At 45.4% G+C, this 19,479-nt stretch overlaps 1 protein-coding gene across 2 annotated transcripts in view; it reads right to left on the reverse strand.

Moving 5' to 3' along the window:
* Positions 1-2: 2 nt before the first annotated feature.
* Positions 3-19,479, reverse strand: part of zfpm2 (zinc finger protein, FOG family member 2) — a 121,875-nt gene continuing 102,398 nt past the window's right edge. For both annotated transcript variants that reach the window (XM_022753495.1, XM_022753494.1), the window contains exons 6-8: positions 3,840-4,046; positions 2,985-3,212; positions 3-2,635 (exon numbers count right to left, since the gene is read on the reverse strand). In XM_022753495.1, the coding sequence (XP_022609216.1) occupies positions 60-2,635; positions 2,985-3,212; positions 3,840-4,046 (3,011 nt within the window). In that variant the 3' untranslated portion in view covers positions 3-59. The remainder of the gene's footprint in view (positions 2,636-2,984; positions 3,213-3,839; positions 4,047-19,479) is intronic.

The raw sequence follows: 19,479 nt of genomic DNA on the forward strand, positions 1-19,479 counted from the left end.
GGGTGGGGAGGGAGGGGAGGTGTGGGAGGGAGGAGAAGAACATGTCTTATTCTTCTAACTTATTTTACATGCTCTGCAGCATGTGATGAACAGTAAAACTTCTTATGGGTAATAAAGTTTGACAGGTTGTTGAACTGGATATCACAGAGGCGGCAGTACTTGCCACTTCCAGAGCCGTTCACGCCTTTATTGGCTGTGGGTGCCGCCTCCTCGATTGGGGACTTGGAGGAAGGCGACATGTTCTCATTGGAGTCGGCCTGGTTCTCAGTGGCCCACGTAGGTGAGGGATTGGGGGGCTGGCCGTCTGGCTGGGGCTGGTTCTCCTGCTGCGGTGGAGCTGTGCCTGAACGCTCCTCGGGCTTGTGCCCCCCGTTGACGATGACCATGCCCCGGTTTTTGGGCAGTAAGGGAAGGGGCTCCTTGCCAGGGTGGGGGCAGCCATTAGCGGCAGGCTGCTGGGCCTGCTCTCTGGTTGTTCCTGTCTCTCCTCCTCCTCCACCTGCACCTCCTCCTCCCCCATTAACGCTCTGCTCTTGTTCGCTGGCCTCTCCCTGCATCACTGGTCCCCCAGTCACATAATCGGTTGGCTTTATCCCAAAATACGGCGATATTTGCTCAGGACCTTTCACCTTCTTTATTGCTCCAGGATAAAGGCAGTGGGGCAGAAACATATTCTTGTTCTCATCTTTTGATGGGATGAGCTGGGGCTCAGCAAATGGCTTGAGTGCCGGCACAGGCCCCAGGTGAGGGGGGAACATGCCTCCATTCTGCACCATAACCTTCCCATTGCCATTCTTCTCACATTTGCCTGGGCTCTTATCGTAGACATCATCAGGGTTGTTATTGCCTTCACTCTTCACATCTGGGAACATGCTTGGCTCCAGGCTGCCAGTCTCATTGTGTTGTTGCTGCTGCTGTGGCTGTTGTTGTTGTTGCTGAGCAGCAGCGGCGGCGGCGGCGGCGGCGGCTGTTGCAGGGCAAAAGTTCTGTTTGTGCGCCAGGTAGTTCTCCACTTTGTTAAAACTTATCTTGCACACTGCACATTCGTGATAGTCCAACAGTCTTTTAGGAGAGCTACATGTCTTGTCAGGGACTGGCGAACACTTTTTGCTGAGATCAATGGGGGCGTCCAGCTCCTGCTGCTCCACAGTATTGCATTTAGGAGCCAGAATTGGTTTAGTGACAGTCAGAGAGGCCTCCAGGTGTTTGGGTACCATACCTGGGAAGATGTCACAGCGGGGGTGGAAGCGGTCCGCCAGGCTCTCAACGGCTTCCTGGGATGTGCAAGGGTTCATGGGAGGGACTCCGAGGAAGCCCGGCTGACCCATAGGGGGCCTCTGGTGGTCCTGGTCAGGGAGACACATCTCATACATCTTCCTGCGCTTACGGGTCCTCATGGTTCTCTGCATGGAGGGCACCTTGTTGGTGGACATACGTTTCATGGGGGGATCATGACGAGTGGCGCAGTAGTACTGCTTGTGGACCATGTAGGTCTCATGACGACTGAAGGTGATATTGCAGGCATCGCAGGTTGTCTTGGTCGGATCGTTGTCACTTTCAACTAAACCCGTACTGGGGCTTTTCCCCTCCATCTGCTTCCCATTCAGCCTCTCCTCAGCCCCGGTCGGGGTAGAGACCTTCTTCACCTGTCCTGGTAGATCCTTATCAGGCCCTTTAGCCCCCGCATTGATCATGTCCAACACATTGGAGTTCAGACAGGCAGACTGCATGAGGTGGCTGTCGGCCTCCGTAGGGTGGCAGCTGGCCAACATGCTAACAGAACTGTGACCACTGTTGGGGCTCACCGCCTCAGGGACCTTATCTGAGAGGGCGGAGAAGTCAGGAGACTTTGCCATGTGCTGCCAGCGACTGTTACAGTAGTGCTTTTTGTGGACCAAATAGTTGTCCAGGTTGCTGAAGGTGATATTGCATTCGAAACAGGTGGCCCCTTTGGGCATAAGAGGACTGTAGATGACAGGGGGGTAGCTGTTCCCTCCATGGCGCAGCCTCCGGTGAACTAGCTCTGACATTTTAGCCAGAATCTCAGAAGCCTGCGGGACTACTGAAATGTCTTGGGAGAAAGCAAACTGAGACAAGAAGGGGCCCATGGGAAATGTAGGCATGTTATGCTGCACAGGGGAGGAGGCCAGCCGGGGGCTGGAGGGCTCAGACTTGATCCTTGTGTAAGAAAAACTGGCTTTACTGCCTGGGTGCGCCTCTCCCTTCTGAACCGACAGCATGGGCTTCTTCTCAGCCTTGTCAGCCTCTCCTTCTGTGCTGGTCTCCTTGTTGAGGGCCCCTTTGGGACTTCCCAGCAGAGCATCCTTCCTGTTGGCCAGCTCAGCGCGGGCCTGCTGCTGCTGCTGCTGCTGGAGGCTTTCCTCAGGCCCCCTGGGGGAATGCTCACTGCCGTCGCCTTCCCTGTGAAGTTTGCTGCCGTGCCCATGTAAGTCCTGATGCTGTAAGAGTTCCCTGTGGCTCTGGAAGCTGATATGGCAGTGATTGCATCTGAAGGCCGCCTGTGACAGGTGAGACATGATGTGATGCTGGAATGTAATAAGAGAATCTGCCGTGTAGTTACAGATTGTGCATTTCAAGCTGGTGCCAGGAGGGAGGCTCTCTTCCATTTTGACACCTGTGAAGGAGATAAAAGGGAGAAATGCTCAGAATCTCGCCTCCCACTTCTCCTTTACAGTTAACTGTGGAAACCATCAAACGCTCATGCATTATGCCAAGCTTATTCCCATCCTCTAGATTTTTTTTTTGCTCAAGGATAAACTGTCAACTATGATAGCTGACAGCAGGATATGTATATTTCTGAAAAGAAACGACAGACATTTCTCCTAACCTGTGTCATATTTTCCAAAACAACACTGAGACCCTCTTTCTTTAAAAACTGATTGAAAGTAGCCACCTCAAAGAGCTGTAATCTTAACAAAAAATTTAAATCTGTTGTGGTAAAAATCCACGACATTGACACTCACCACTGTGTGAGGTGCTCAAGTGCATTTCCAGGGCCCTCGCTCCAGAGAAGCTCTTGTTGCACTGTGGGAAGGGGCAGATACTGGGGGTCTGGTGGGGTCCGGTGTCGTTCTCCTCCACTACCGTCTCTGGCTCCCTCTGTCGCCCGCTGCAATAGTACATCAGATGGGCCTGCAGGTTCCTCTCACTCCGAAACCAGATTCCACACGCCTTGCAGGGGAAGATGTCCTCTGGAGGGAGACAGAAAGGAACAAAGGCGACGTGATATCAGGATACAAACAGTAATTTCATATTTATGCATAAGTCTAAAGATAAAGAGTGTGCACACACGCATACACACATACTCCCTCTTCTATACTTCTGCAGTTCTGACTCTCAAAGCCTGTGTTAAAAGGCTTTTCCACCAAATCCTCAGCTGCTGCATATCGCTGTGTTTCTACCACTGGGTTGGTGCCCTTTCTCAAGGGCAAACAAGAACACTGGACCATCTGCTTACAGAAGCCTCCCTGTTGAGCTGAACCCAGATAGCCCTCGCTAAGTAAACAAACACACTATTTGCATGAGGCATGTATTTTGCAATTAACACGTTAGTTCGAGCCTCAGTGTGTTTATGTGAACCCAAAACTTGAAGGTCGATGGCTCTTATCTCCAGTGCGGAGACTCATCTGGGTTAATCTACGCCCGGCGGAGACGACGCTCCTTGTTAAGCAGGTGACTGAGTGCAGGCTGTGTACTGGTGTGTGTGTGTGTGTGTGTGTGAATGAGAGAGAGAGAGAGAAAGAACAACAGCATGTGTCTCTAAACAAAAGCACGCCTTGATCCGGCTCCTGCATTTGCGCTTGTGCGTGGACACTCACTGTTGACGATGGCAGTGGGCAGGATGGAGGCCATTGCGGCCTGCTGCGGCAGGAGCTGGATGCTGTCCAGCAGCCTGGCTGGGTACATGCCCTCACTCAGAGACATGTGGTTCACTGCCTGCAGACGTGAGTCAAAGTCCACCGCAAACGCCACCAGCTCCTCGCCCTCCATCATGTTCTTGGTGGTGGTGCACCACAGTTGGCCACCTGGACAAAACAGAGATAGAGGAGACATTTAAAAGCTTGCTGCGAGAGAAGAGAAAGCTTTACAGCGTGTACACGGGAGCAACCGTACTCTTAAATGTCAGAGCATTATGCAATCAAAGAAATGGTATTTGTGTGCGTCTTGAACGGCATGCACAACATCTCAAAGTCTCAGTGTTTCAATGGCGGGTTGCATAACCGTATACAGCCGAAACAGAATGCTGGGTAGGATGTAAAGTGAAAAAATGTATTGTTCCGAGATGGAACAATATCACATGCTACATACTGCATCGTCCCAGGAATAAAAAAAAAGGCTCAACAGTATTTTTTACATTAAAAGCCCCAAGAAAACAGTTCATAGGGTCAGTTCACCAAAATGACAAAGAACATTATTACCTCCACCATGGAGGTTATGTTTTCACCCTGTTTGTTTGTTTGTTTGTTTGTTTGTTTGTTTGTTTGTTTGTTTGTTAGCTTGTCAGCAGGATTACGAAAAAAGTACTGAACCGATTTGCACCAAACTTGGCGGAGGGATGGAACATGGGCCAGAGAAGAATTATATTTTGGTGCAAATCTGGATCATTTACTATGAATTTGAATTTTTCTCTCTGAAGTCTGGTGTGTGTTGTTTGACACTGGCCTTGGCGGAGGTCTGCGCTCCGCTGAGTGCTCCTCTAGTTTTCTCATTTACTTTTTCAGATTTCTGCCGCCATGGTGATACAATGAAGGTGAACTGAAAAATGACATTTAGAAAATTCAACAGCGAAACCTCTTTCCAAAAATTCAGCGCCCACAGTACTCTGGATAATCGACAGAGGATGCTTCCAACAGTTTTCATAGGGACTATTTTTTCTGTAGTTCCAATGAAAGCTCTTCACAGTGAGGTCTGCAGGTTATATACACTATAAGGACACTGTTTCTGGAATGACACACTTTTATTTCTTTTACTTTTTGAGGATGATTTTTTATTGCTATGAGCAATCAGCGACAGAAAATCTCACATAGACAAATCTAAGAAAAACGGTCAAACCTATAATCTATACAGCTATCGGGTGAATGTGAAAATATGTGTTTGTAATTTGGCTGAACTCTTTAAAGGTAATTTCTGTCTTTATACTGTCACTCAAATGTCTTTTTAAGCTACTGACGTTCATATCTAGAAGCAAGGCGAACCTCAGCTGGGGTAAACTGTAGCCTACAGTGCTGTTGTCAGCTAGAACACTGAGACAGGTCCTCCATATTATTAGATTGTTGTGTTTTGGGATTAAGCATTCCTCTGAAATCTTCTGAACATATTCATTAAGTCAGAGAAAGGGGGAGGGGGCAGGAGGAAGGGAAGCGGGGGGGGGGGGGGGGGGGGTGTGGGGGGAGGCGGGGGGGTTTTGTGTGGAGGGGGGGGGTAGAGTGAAGGTTTTAGCTTAGATAATATTTATCTCAGCACATGACAGGCTTTTCAGCTGCACTTCATTTTCCATTGAAGAGATTAAAGTTTTTAATATGACTATTTACAGAAATCTGGCTGGGGAGATAACAACAAACTATGATACACTCCCGCTAAATGGCAGAATTAGGACATTGTTTCTGAGGAAAGCTGGACAATTAATTAAAGCACGCTGTTAGCTTTCAAAGATGTGCAAACATACCGACGGAGTGTCAGGCTGAGAGGGGACATGTGATTTGAGCCCTGGCTGATGTGGAATAAAGAGAGTCCTTAGGAGAGGTGTGAAGACAGGGGGACGGAGCTAGAAAGCTCCCACACATGTGGAACACTGATTACTCATGTTTACACAAAACCTATGAATCACCAGGTTTAACACCGCCCTGTAGACGCGGTGAAGGTGCTCCAGTGAAGCTCTGTATGAAAACAATTCACTTTTCTGGGGATTTATTAGAAGTGGAAAACTCACGGGTGGAAAACAGTGCCACCATGTCTTTACACTTACCACAGCATGTATTATGTATAAATCATTGTTAAGTTTCAAGAATGAATTGCCCCATTATTTCAATTCAAAATTGAATATTTCAGATTTCACATCACAGTTTTGATTAAAACCTTTCTAGCCCTTCCTATCTGCTGGTGAAGCACTGAAAATTAGACCGGCACAAACGTGTCAAAGGAGTGAAATGGTATTAAAATATGCTATCTTTCAAAGTCCCACTTGTGTGCAGGCTTCCTCCCCACAAATGTGTGTGTGTGTGTGTGTGTGTGTGTGCCTGCCAGAGAGTGTGCATGTCAGCGCCACTTTAAAGAGCAGTGCCTATCTGTCGGCCAATCTGCTGTGACGAGACACACACTTCAGGCCGCTCCACTTCATCGTTTTGATTCTGTCATACCACACACTGCCTGGAGAGGCCCTTTGAATTTTTATCTCCTAATTAAAATAACAAAACTCCCCTCCACTGTCTGCCCAAGTTACCATCAAGGTAGATACAAACTGCCACTGACAATGGCGGGGAATATATCGCAGTCATAGCCACAAAAGTTTCTCTCCTCTGTATGGATCTCTTAGTTCAGACGCACTCCGCTTACAAAGAGAATTATGAACTAGGCCCTGACACTCAGATACAAATCAGTGTTTTTTTGGATCAATCCAAATCAAAGACACTGTATGCTCTCCGCATCTGAAATGAAGCAGATTATGTGGAGTCTGATGAAAATGTTTTACTGCATTCTGACAGCAGAATATGCACTCAGATTGCATCCCTTCAGCCAAGAATGCTGCAGATCCATCTGTTGTGTGTGAGAATGCTGGAAGTGAGTTTTAGGACTGCATGTCCCAGTTTTACTGAGCTACACAAAACACTGAGGCAGCACTCTGCTTATTACAGTCACTCAACCAAGACAGAGTAGTAAGATACATGTGCTCTGGCTGCAGGATTATGGTTTAAACTACACTTAAATTGTCATCAGAATTAGAAGTCACCACTGTTTCTCTCAGTTTTTACTGCAGTTTGGAATATTATATATATTTTGTTTTTGACTGTTTTCTGAAATTATGAATATTTCACGTTTCACACGTCGTTTGAGAGTCTTAAACCTAAGCGTACAAATAAATGTGATTAACTCTGCAGCCACATGCAAATGCAAGTACATATGCATGTGCAAAATACTGTGCACAAGCATGTCATTTTCATGCACACATGAAAAGCGGCTGCACAGAGGCATCAGGTGGGCCGCGGACAAAAACAATATTCCATGAAGGAGCTCTCTCGAAAGATTTGTCATGGCTGTGTCCCTGTGACAGCCCGTTGACGACAGGTGATTCGAATCGCAGGAACACAGGTGAGCCACCTATGACAAAGGCATGATCTGCGTGAACGAGGGAGGGAGGGAAAGGAGGAGGGAGGGTCAAGAGTTAGAGCGAAAGACCAGAAGCGTAAGTCGTGAAACTGGGGGAAAGGCAGGGAAAAGTGGAGCTTGTGATTTGCACTTGTTTGCCTGCTAACTGTCTGCAGTGAGCTGCCTTTGTGCAGTGGCCAATGCAGTTGGAATGAAGGCTATTGTCTAAATCCTCCTGCAGAGCACCTGATAAAAGAATAAAGAACTATGACATATTCTAAAAACAATGGAGGAATTAAGGGGAGACAATAGGCCAGCTGCCTCATTAAAACAATCAAAAACGGCATCCTGTACGTAGTCCAGATAATTAAAAACCACTGCTTCCTACAGTCTCTCAATACCATATCCACCAGCTCATTGAGGCCCTGAGACTATGGCTCTGCTGGCTAAATGCCCTCTTCTCTCTCTTCCTTTTGATTAATGGTTTATTTGAACATGCAGTTGAAGATGAACATATGAAGGAATTCATGAAACAAAATTACAATGCAAACCTTCCCCCCCCCCATAAGTACTTATAAACTAATCAAACGTCTCAGGATGAATCGCAGGGACTCGGGGCGTGTGTCCCCTCCCCTTTGCCTAAAGCCCCGAGAGATTTCAAAGGGCAGGCATCACAGGGCATTTTTTAATTTTCTCACTTTAAATGACTTTATAAGAAAATGGGTGTGTACAGTATCTGTGTATGTATGGGGGAGGCTGGGAGAATAGAGTATGAGATACTTGAGCAGGAATAATTTTTTTTTTTTTTTTGCTCCCTGCAAACCGCTACCACCACCACCATATCTTAATGAAGCCGCAAACAAATCTCTCATGCCTCGTGCAAAAAAGCTGAGAGACAACAAAGCAGCAGAAATAACAGAAGGGCTCGGATAATTAAACTGGCCTGAAGACAGGTATTCAAATGTTGGTGTGTAAACAGCACAACTCTTTAATAGTTTCGCTGTAAAATGCGTAGTTAAGCACATCAGCACTTGCCTCTCCCATCTGTCCAAACACATTACCGTTGCAGAGGCCATTACAGCACTGGAGTACAGTCCCACTGCACCATAGCCACATATTAGGGGAGGGGGTTGAATGGGGCTTGTGGGAAAACTAACATTGGCCTATTGGCAATATCTGAACGCATCGTGGGGTCATGTATTATAAAGCATCACGGCGCACTTCGAGAGATGGGAGAGTTTGAGAACAAGACATGTCACATGCTTGATGACCCCCGGATTCAAATGTGTGACACCAGATTTAGTGCGTAACTCGATTTTTTTCCTTTGTCCCTGATGTTGATGTGGAAACTTCTTTTTTTTTTTTCTCCTCTGCCCCTTAAAGTTGTCGTCTCTGTTGACTGGCTCTGCGCTCACTGCTGGTCTTAATTGTGAAGTGAGGCCAGTGGTGCCTGAAGCCACAGAGAGGGTTGTAATTAAAGACCTCTACTCTTCTTGTCTTCAAATCAGCTCCAACTCCTCCTGGTCAAATGGGAACAAGCACCTACGAATATCAAGTAGCTGCATGTTGTTAACCACCTATTTTTTTTTTTTTTTTTTAAACCAAAGCTTTATCATATAGGAGGAGTAAATTACAACATGACACACAAAACAACTTCCCAGTCAACTTCCCTGGATCTTGTGAAAATATTCATCACAAACGGTGGATGAATAATATCTGTATCTGCACCTGACAGCAGACGGTGCTGCGACACACACTAAACAAATCCTCCTCATGAATACTGGTAAATATTTAGACTGTTTCTGGATCATCAGAGTTGAGCACATTAGTATGACTCATGGCTGTCAAACCCGCCGTCACAATCCCAAGCCGGAGCAAGCAGGCAGCAGAAAGGAAAACGCTGAGTTAGACACGAGCGGGAACATCATTCACAGGGTCAAACAAGCTTACTATTATTGACGGTACACTAAACTAGAATTAGCTGACTCTACTATTATTTCACTAAGGCAGTGACACAGATTGACTCTCTCCCTCTCTATCTCTCTTTCACTCTCTTCCTCCTCCTTCTCATTGTTTTCTCCCGGGCCACTAGGAGGCACTCTTCTCATGCTCAAGCTGCAGCCGGTGGATGTTTTTTGCTGTGATGATGCAGAGACGTCTCAGACATGGCAGAGCAGCACAGGCGCCAGTCTGCCTATACATCCTTGCAGGTAGGTGCTAAAGATCTTACTCTCATGAGAAATGCATTTGGATCAAAAGGCATTCATCTGACCTCGTTCTGACTCGATCTTTACCCGGAAATTCTGTTGTGTAAGCTTCAAAACGTGGGACTAAAACGTTGTATGATTTTTTTTTTTTTTCNGTCCAGACTAATTTTAGCATCAAGTGTTTTTGCAGATATAGCCAGTTTCCGAGAGCTCATGGATGGCCTTGAGCGAATGGCACGCGGGTCAGAATCCACAAATTAAAAAGTCCTCCCAGGGGAGCCTCATACACGCCGCTCTCTCTACAGTATACATTCACAGGCAACAAAGACATAAAAGCAGCACAGCACACGGAACAATGTCATTCAACACACATTTACCAATTGTTTGAAGACAAAAAAAAAAAAAAANTTTCACTCTCTTCCTCCTCCTTCTCATTGTTTTCTCCCGGGCCACTAGGAGGCACTCTTCTCATGCTCAAGCTGCAGCCGGTGGATGTTTTTTGCTGTGATGATGCAGAGACGTCTCAGACATGGCAGAGCAGCACAGGCGCCAGTCTGCCTATACATCCTTGCAGGTAGGTGCTAAAGATCTTACTCTCATGAGAAATGCATTTGGATCAAAAGGCATTCATCTGACCTCGTTCTGACTCGATCTTTACCCGGAAATTCTGTTGTGTAAGCTTCAAAACGTGGGACTAAAACGTTGTATGATTTTTTTTTTTTTTCATGTTTGATAATCTTTTGTCTGTTGTTGCTGCGTTTCTGTGATGACAGTAATCAAGCATGCCGTGATGCTTTTGTCACTTTTTATATTTTATTTCTGAAATTTCAGAATTGTTGCAGACAAAACAATTTTTTCCAGGGAAATAAATAGTATTCTGTAAATATGTGTTTACAGAGCCCTGACTTGCCTTGTCTCGTCTAAGACGGCACAACCGTAATAAGGCGGGGCGTGCTGGTGCAGGCAAGCACCTGCAAGAAGGACCTCACCCACCCACGGCAACCACAACGTATCCACCCACCCCCCCGTTTTCTCTCCTTTTCGCAACTACAGTGTCCAGACTAATTTTAGCATCAAGTTGTTTTTTCGCAGATATAGCCAGTTTCCGAGAGGCTCATGGATGGCCTTGAGCGAATGGCACGCGGGTCAGAATCCACAAATTAAAACAGTCCTCCCAGAGGGAGCCTCATACACGCCGCTCTCTCTACAGTATACACATTCACAGGCAAACAAAGACATAAAAGCAGCACAGCACACGGAACATGATTCATTCAAGACACACATTTACCAATTGTTTGAAGACAAAAAAAAAAAAAAAATATAGCAGTGACGTGATTCATGCAAATGTTTTACTGAGTAAAAATGAAATGTTTCACTTTGAAATTAAAAGATGTTTCTGTGGTTAGTCTCTGGAGGTTTGTGCAGCTTTTTCATTACAGTGAGAACGACACTGGCAGGGGGATGTTTGCCTGGTAATAGTGTTGTAATAATTTTGAGGGAGGAAAAAAAAATAGAAATGTGAATTAGCAGCTATTTCTGCTCTGTTAGAGAGCAAAGATAGAGTGTGACGATTTATATTTCAATTTCAATTTCAAATGTATTTATTTTCTAATGAAATTTATTAAATTAAAGGAGGAATAATTAAGACAGCAAATATCATCTGTTTTATTATCACTTTTAAACAAACCTCTTTTTTTTTTTTTTTTACATTTTATGATTTAAAGTTTTAAACTAAACCTTTTTAAGATGCAGAAAAATTACTAGAGATATTTTCATTTTTCCAAAACAAATTGAATGTCTTCCCATAAACAGTAAATGACTCTTATTCTGTCGTGTTCCACTTTCTATATTGCAGGTGACACACATGAGCTCTGAGCTGTCAGTCTGAGACAATACCAGCCTCAAATTCCTGCAGTACAAAGCTGCTCTCCTCATTAGCTGCCACACACAGTCAGCTCCTCCCTGTCCACAGTAAAGTGGAGTAGACTATTAAAGGAGAGCTCTGACTGGCTCCTCTCCTCTCCTCTCCTCTCCGCTCTGCTTTATTCTTTATTTGGACAGGTTTGTCCCATTGAGCACTCTATTAGCTCGCCTTCTCTGCGGGTAGTGCTGCCTGTGTCCTGGTTGTGGCCAGTCGACATGTGTTTACTGTGGCCCCCGCTGTGGAGGCAGGCTGGTTGGGGGCCCGTCCTGACCAAGCCCTGCTAATGGGACCAGAAGACCCCTCGTGACAGGACGCCGCTGTGTTGAGCACCGCAGCAGACCCTACCCCTCCCTCCCCTCCAGCTGCGGCCCCATGGCCCATGTCCCCCTACCCATCATGCCTCGGCGGGAGCAGGTGAACGGCGGAGGGCCAACGGCGGCGAGCTTGGTTTTCCTGGGAGAGCAGTGCGCCATTGCCACGCGCCTCAGTGGTTCCTCCAACATGGCTCCAGCCCTACGCCACATGGGCTGGCTGGCCAGTCTGAGTGTGTGTTGAAGTGTGTGGGTGTATATGTGTGTGTGTGTGTGTGTGTGTGTGTGTGTGTGTGTGTGTGTGTGTATGTGGGGGTGTATGGTGGATGCCAGCCCTAATGCAAATGCTTGCCGTTTAAAAAATGGGAGCCTCTCTCCTCCTCTGTCTCTCCTCTTTGGAAAAGGTCTATTTTGGCCTTCTGGTGCTGGCAGTTATTTTTCTCCTCTCCAGAAGGACAGAGCGCCAGAGAGATGCACCTGTCATCCACTTTAGAATTCAGCATTATTGATCTGGTCAGGAGGGATGGAATTTATGAAGTTATGTGTTTTTCTTCATGAACACTTCATTGATTTGTGCCTTATAACACACATTTTTCTCATTTGCAAAGTGTCTCTGTGCCTTATTTACGGCTATGCTAATTTGGTATTCACAGCACAGCAACACGCAGAAAGAATACATACACACACACTCTCTGACACACATTAACACACCAGTCACCGATGCAACATCCCAGCATGCCCTCTGTCTCTGCTCCCCTGTAATTCTACATATTGCTTAAAGTATGTGCTAATTAAATTTTCTGTCGGTTTGCAAGAGAAATAAATAATCTGCAGCTAAAAGGCCTAATTGCGTTTGTCACATTGTGTCTCGGTGGCTGGTGCATCGGGAGCACAGCCGCTGCCCTTGCTCATTGCCATTCTGTCGTCCTGGCAAGCCCCCGCGCTGCCCCAGGTATCACCACGCGGCCATCTGGAGCCGACATCTGTCTCTCTATTGATCACAAGGGTTTAGCACTTGATCAAACAGACTGCGACAGGAAATTGCTCTTTTCCCCACAGAAAAGGCCAATCGCCTGCGTGAGGGTAATAGAGTGGAACTGAGATGCAGCACCAGCGCGGTGGGCAGGCGGGCACAGGAACAGCCAGGCAGGCAGCGGCACGCCGGTGTCGGCCGCTGTGGAGGTGGCAGGGATGGCACCGTGTCCACTGCCATGTTTCCAGGACCGTGCTTCTAACCTTTCTGCTAATGCAACAGCAGCATTTGTGTTGTTACAGTAACAAAAAAAAAAAAAAAAAAAAATCTTTCCATATTATAATTTACAATCATGCAATTTTGCAGTTTTCCAGTCTGAGCACATCACTGAGAATCTGTGTATGCATGCAGAAGGTGAGACCACCACCTCTGATTAAAAAACTGCAGGATCTGTCTTTTAAGTCACTCAGGTAACTGTCTAAGCCAACAGCTGTTTGAAAGTGTTAGAAAAGCTGGATGCAAGTGAAATATGCTACATGATACAGACACCAGATGGTGGGAAATTAATGTATTTCTTCAAAAAGAAAAAGAAAAAATTAAAAAAATGCTTCAGAATTAGCACCAGGGCTGCATCCTGATATTTGAGAAGGCCCTTTCTGTCAGTTTTTTAATAATAATAAAAATACACGACAGAGGGAAATTCTAGTAGTGTACAAATCTTTTTTTTTTCTCTTCTTTTTAAATATATATCTTTAATATGTGACTGAGGACCTGGGTGTGGTGGGAAATCCCTGACAAGGCTGCAGTTGTCTCCAGCTCACTGTCAACCCCAGTGGAGTTCAACACACAATTAGAGCCTGAGGTGAACAGCTCCTGAATGTGTGTTACAGTATGTTAGCTGAGGCTGTGGTCCACATCTGAAATACTGGTTTCTCTTTGCTCGGGCATGCTTTCAAGGCACTCACTGTAACATCATGTTTAGCAAGTATGGACAATTTGATACTGAAGGTGACATTTATTCAGCATTGTCGAAAAGTATTTAATTGTTCCTGCAGAGAGCGAGATATGTTTCCCCTTGCCTACAGTGCTGGGATTGTCCTTTGGAATATGATGCAAATTTGGGATGAAGCAACTAATTTCTTCCTCGCACCCCTGTACACCCAGTCCACCCCCTCCCGCAATCCTCCGCCAGCCCCCGCCTCCCCAGACACGAGGATTCTGATTAATCGTGTGACCGCCCCTCGTTTTGCATTTTACACAATCTCACGGCGCCACGGTGAGATGTGTGAGGTGTTGTGCCACTTTTGGCAAGCTGAAAAGATGTAGCCCAAGGAAGAACAAGTCGAAAGTATGAGGGAAAAAAATATGACCAGGGGACGTGATAAAAAATTATCAGCCAGTGTGTTTTCCTGTTTGGTTTTAATCTACATTTAATTAAATTCTTATCTGCTGTGTGCTTATGGCTGCATCTGAATGGCGAGGCTGCATTCATTATGAATGGTAAAATTGAACTCAGTACATTGTGTGTGGCCCAATAAAGAAACAAGACTCTTATTGCAGTGCATGCACAAGCTCCGACAGACATGCGGAAAAAATAAGTCAATTAAGATCGGTCTTTAAATTACCGCTGTATCAAAACAAGGGGCGGGAGCATGCTCCATAATAGAATCCTGACAGGAGAGAGAGCACAGTTGACTGTTGTTAATATACATCCCATTTGATACAGCCAATTGTATTAGCCTGTTTATGGAATGCACACAGTTGATGCACACTAGATTTACTGGTCTGTCATGATAGTTCATAATCGACAGTGCTGCAAAAAAAAAAAAGAAAAAAAAAAAAGAAAAAAGTTGACTTCTATGAATGTAGAGGTCAAATGAAAAATGGCTGAGCAGTATAATAAGAGTTCCTCATAAAGATTCTGCTGGTTTATCTGAATGTTAGAGGTCAACAGCAAAGGTCAATGACAGAATACATAGACAATATGTGGGCCAGAGCAGATACTGAAGAGTTAAATCCAAGGGAGTACAGAGAGGGAAAAAAAAGAAGATTCAGCTCCAAAATTGTAATACTATTGACAAAAGACACACAGCTTATAAGGGGCGGGCGGCACTTCATAAGCTAAGAACAATATCCCATAGGCAGCACCCCGGAAAACGTCGAAAAAGACCCTGAGCCGATACTACAAAGTTGGGCCCCGGCAAAATCCCTAAATCTTCCCGTTTGCTTATTCCGAGCAGCGTGGGGGGAGAGGGAAGCTCCCTGCTGCCTGCCCATGTTTACAGAGCCGTTCTCATCTCTAGGCCTTGCTCATCCACGGCACTGACACACGGTGTCGACATGATTAGGGGTCTGTCTTTGCATAGGGCTGCGTGTGTGTGTGCGGGGGGTGGAGGATCGGCAGATGAATGACTTTGGTGCATCGGAGAGGGATCACAGCAGATAATCGCTCCCGACTGCTGCGCCGGAGCTCTCAGATCTGGTCTTTAAAATAATGTTCGGAGTCAAGTCTCTCCAAAGCTTTCTTTTTCTTTTTTTTTTTTTTTTCGCAGGTTATCTTCTGCATTTTATGTTTGCTGTTTAAATCTTAACAGGACACAAGCAGCAAGAGAGAGCAAATACGTCTGGAGTTGGAGGAAGCGGAGTGGAAATGTTATTGCGAGGGGTTAAGATTAGCTGGAGCAGGGGCTGAGGAGATGAAACTCCCCTCTATTCGAATGGCTTTCATTCCTCGAGAAAAACTTGGGATGTTGAATTTAACCTTGGGAGGCCGGATTCCTGTAAGAAGTATGGAGGAGGATAATGAATCTGACCTCTCGCTAAAACTGACATTATTCAAGGGCTCAAACACAAGACAAACACCAAATCTACTTAAGTACATTTAAATACAGACCACCACTCGCACACAGACAGTGTGAATACAGTACAACATAAATTCCAATATCATAAATACTGCTATCACACAAACAGAGGAGCCATAAAGTACGGCTGCCTGTGTCTGGGACTATAAACCTCTGGCGTTGCTCATAGGGAATAAACACACATGCACAATTTACTGCACTAGATCCCCCCTTTGTTTATCTTTTAAATAAGCACACTTTATCACTCTCCTGCATAAGCAAATTGCATGCAATGTGTGTTGTTTTAACATTTGATATGCTGTCCAGAAGATTCATTTCTCCCTACGAATTCAATTGTCTTTGCAATATCCTGCTGCCATAGGCATCAGGCCCCATCACCTGTTCGTTATCACTGGCCGTCCTGTTTGGGAGCTCTTGAAATGGTGCCATGGCATTGACTCTCAGTTAACAGCAGGTCTCTGAACTTCTCACGGTTGATGGCGGAGGCTGGAAAATTACGCTAACAACTAATTAACATCATAAAGAGCGTTTAAATGGACGGACGACACCTGCAACCTTCATTTGCACACGCTAACGCAGATTTACCTGTGTTTTTATTTTTGCAGATAACACATGCATTTTTTAACACCTTTTAGAATATTCATTTCCGTGGCTGGCTTTAGAATTGGCACCACTGTCCTTTTTACTATGTACTGTAAAAAAAAAAAAGAAAAAAAAGGAAAAAAGCCACCAGGCCAAAATAATAATTGTCAACACAGAGTGCTGGCAGAATTCCTGAAGCTGTTTTTTTTTTTGTTTTTTTTTTTGTAGTTTCTATGGACCTTATAAAAAGTGCACTGCCATATTCTGTGCCTGAAATAACACATCCCATTTCTAATTTCTATTTGAATGTAAAATATTTCCAGGCGGCAGACATGGACCTCCAGTTACTGGTCCGAATAACAAAGTGCTGCCTGTCAGTCTGAGACACTTTGCTGGCTGGCTGAACTAAGCTGGTTTAGACTGACATGTCTTCGACAGTGGCAGCCTCAGCTTCCTCTCTGGCAGGCTCCAGCATGGAGTCCTCCCTCTCTCTCCAGCTCCCAGCCTCAGAGTCTTTCACTGGAGATGACCACAATACAGTCAAGTATCCGTGTTCTCGGCGCTCTCTCTCTCTCTCTCTCTCTCTCTCTCCCTGTGTCTTTCCTTTAAAGGTCTGAAACAGCGGCTAACTTCCACAGGACGGTAATGCACTCACACCTCATTACAGAGCCACATTATGGACTACAGCAGTAATACGGCTTTAATCTTCTCCAAATCGTTATAAATGTCAAGCTGGGGCCAGGGACTTCCCAGTCTACTGCACCAATGGCTTAGCCTGCTATCCCCTCTTTTCCGTATTAGCTATAGCCAGAGAATTACATTCACTGCCAGATCCCCTGGAACTTTCAACCCCTTTGTTCCAACATTCAATGCACCATTAACATACCCTTTGAAATTGTCTCTCTCCCCCTCCCCAAAAAAGCCCCAAACAGCTAAATATGAAAACAGTTGATACCCCTACCCTGCCACATACACCGCCCATACCTCCCCCTTCTTTTCCTTAGCCTCTCCTAATGAGACGCAACATCCCTGTCTCTCCACTGAAGGATCCAGACTTTCTGTGTGATAGAGAGACTGCGGCTGTTTATTAATAATGAATTTGGATGTTTGCGTGTGGAATGTTATCAGCGCGCACACAATCCCACCAATAGTTTGCCCTGATGGGGTAGCTGGGTTCCTCATTAGCAGAACATATTTAATCCAGAAGTTTCTTATCAAATGTCACACCTGCATCTCTAAATGGCATTTTCACATTCATTCGCCTGTATTTGGGAGATGAGGCTCCAAGGTGCTTTGCAGAGATTAAGAAGGAGAGAGAGTGCAAGCTTATTTTATCATTTAGCGGGTCTGGAAGGAATCCAAGGAGTTTTTGTCTTGTTGTTGTAATTAGAAAGCCTTTTAAGTGATAACGCCTGCATAGGAATATGAATATGTAGCGATCAGACCAGTCTCCCCCCCTCCCTCTCCACCCCCCCACCCCACCCCATCTCTCTCTTTCTCTCTCTCTCTTCCTCTGTCTCTCTCTCTCTCTCAGCTTTTTTAAATTGTTGAATGCTGAGTTTTTGTTCTATGTACAGCAAGGATTAACTCCGAAGCTTCAAAAGTTTAATGAAAGACTTGAAAGTACACACGTTTTCTCGTTTCTCACTGTGACTATTTCCCTTTTTCCTGTGCGAGAGCAGACATGACATGAGGAGAATTTTTTGGTTTTTATACCTGAAGTGTAAAAGGATGGACTTCACTTTACCTCCAGGAAACATTTTAGCAGCTGGACTTCATGGCATTTTGTGACACAAATCCAAAATTAAAACAGCTGTTTAATACAAATACAGTGTACAGTGCTGTTCCGTTGTGTTTCATGAAAAGAAGAAAAGAGAGAATTGAGCCTTTCCTGCGGAGAAAAAAAAGCTCAAATATTTAACATTTCCTGCTACAATGCTCCTCTTCAGGTGTAGAAAATGGAGCAGGTATGCAGTCTCCCTCTCAGTAGTGGCATTTAGTCCTTGTGTATATCCAGAGAAGCTGCTGCTAACCATCGGGCCAGAGATAAGTGCAAAACTGAGAAGTATTGATCCAGTAATAGTGGTTCACGCTTTGACTCTGACACCTTAACCCTGCAGACATAATGTCATAGCCTCTTATCCTTTCCTCTTAACACAACCTGCCTATCTCCCACAAGCTGTCACCTCTAGTAATACGCTTCTCAAAAGCTCCCTTAAATCACTGAAATCATTGCACTTTCAGACATTATTTATTTTCCCACCTCTTAAAAGTGAAGCATGATTTACAGTTTGGTAAAAGGTTGCGCCCTTCCCACCCCCCCCCCCCCCCACCACACCACCCCCCACACCACCACCACCACCACCACCACCACCACCACCCTCCATTTCCCACTAGACTTACTAAGGCTTTCTGTCAAGGTAATTCCATTTATACCATTGTAAGAGCTGCTACGTAGCAATTACTATGTTAGGTCTGTGTAATTGTGTTGGCTTACAGCGCATGACAAATACAGTCGAGCAAGACCCTGCATAGTGATCCCAGATGTATGCTGGTTTAGACGTTTTCATTAATTGAAAGCGTCACTGTGTAACAGTGCAGTATTACACTCTGGCAGGTATGAATGAAGTCTAATACAGCTTAATTACTCTACAGCTAAATATGTATTGTAGGGAAGCCTTATGAGGGGCTTTTTATCTGTTACAAATCACAAGTTTAAACCACTGGAGGGTGGGAGTGATAATTAGTCTGAATTTAAGCATCCAGAATCCTAATAGAAAAATGCCTCAATGAATGCAAACATCTCCCCCACACACACACACACACACACAAAAGACTGTAAATGATCAGACGTTTTGCCCAAACTTTTTTGATCGATGTGTTTCAAAAGGCTGCCACGAGAGCGGCTAGGCCACTGCTGAAGGATGCCAAACGTTGACATTATATGCAAATTTTGTTTATTATCTTGCAGGCAGCACAGATCCTGCCTTGGTTGGGGCTGGTGCAGCCCACAGCAACTTCCAAGCAAGGTTTATGCACAAGGGTTTCTAATTAGCTCTCTGAGGGCCGCAGTTAGTGCAGCACTTTTCACAACAGCCGTTGGGAAGTTGAACACTAACTTGGAGGGCTCCATATGTTGCCCAGGAGGCCTGAGAGACAGACTGATCCTGTGTGTTTCACATTAGGAGACACTATGTTCACTCCTGAGAGCAGCCTTTCATTCTTCTGTGGATGGAGAGGGAAAAAAATAGGCAAACCAATGAATGGTCATTAGTTATGTATCTCTGGGCTGCCTTCA

The sequence above is a fragment of the Seriola dumerili genome, unplaced genomic scaffold (assembly GCF_002260705.1).
Source record: "Seriola dumerili isolate Sdu_G_001 unplaced genomic scaffold, Sdu_1.0 BDQW01000191.1, whole genome shotgun sequence".
In the NCBI taxonomy this organism is placed as follows: domain Eukaryota; kingdom Metazoa; phylum Chordata; class Actinopteri; order Carangiformes; family Carangidae; genus Seriola; species Seriola dumerili.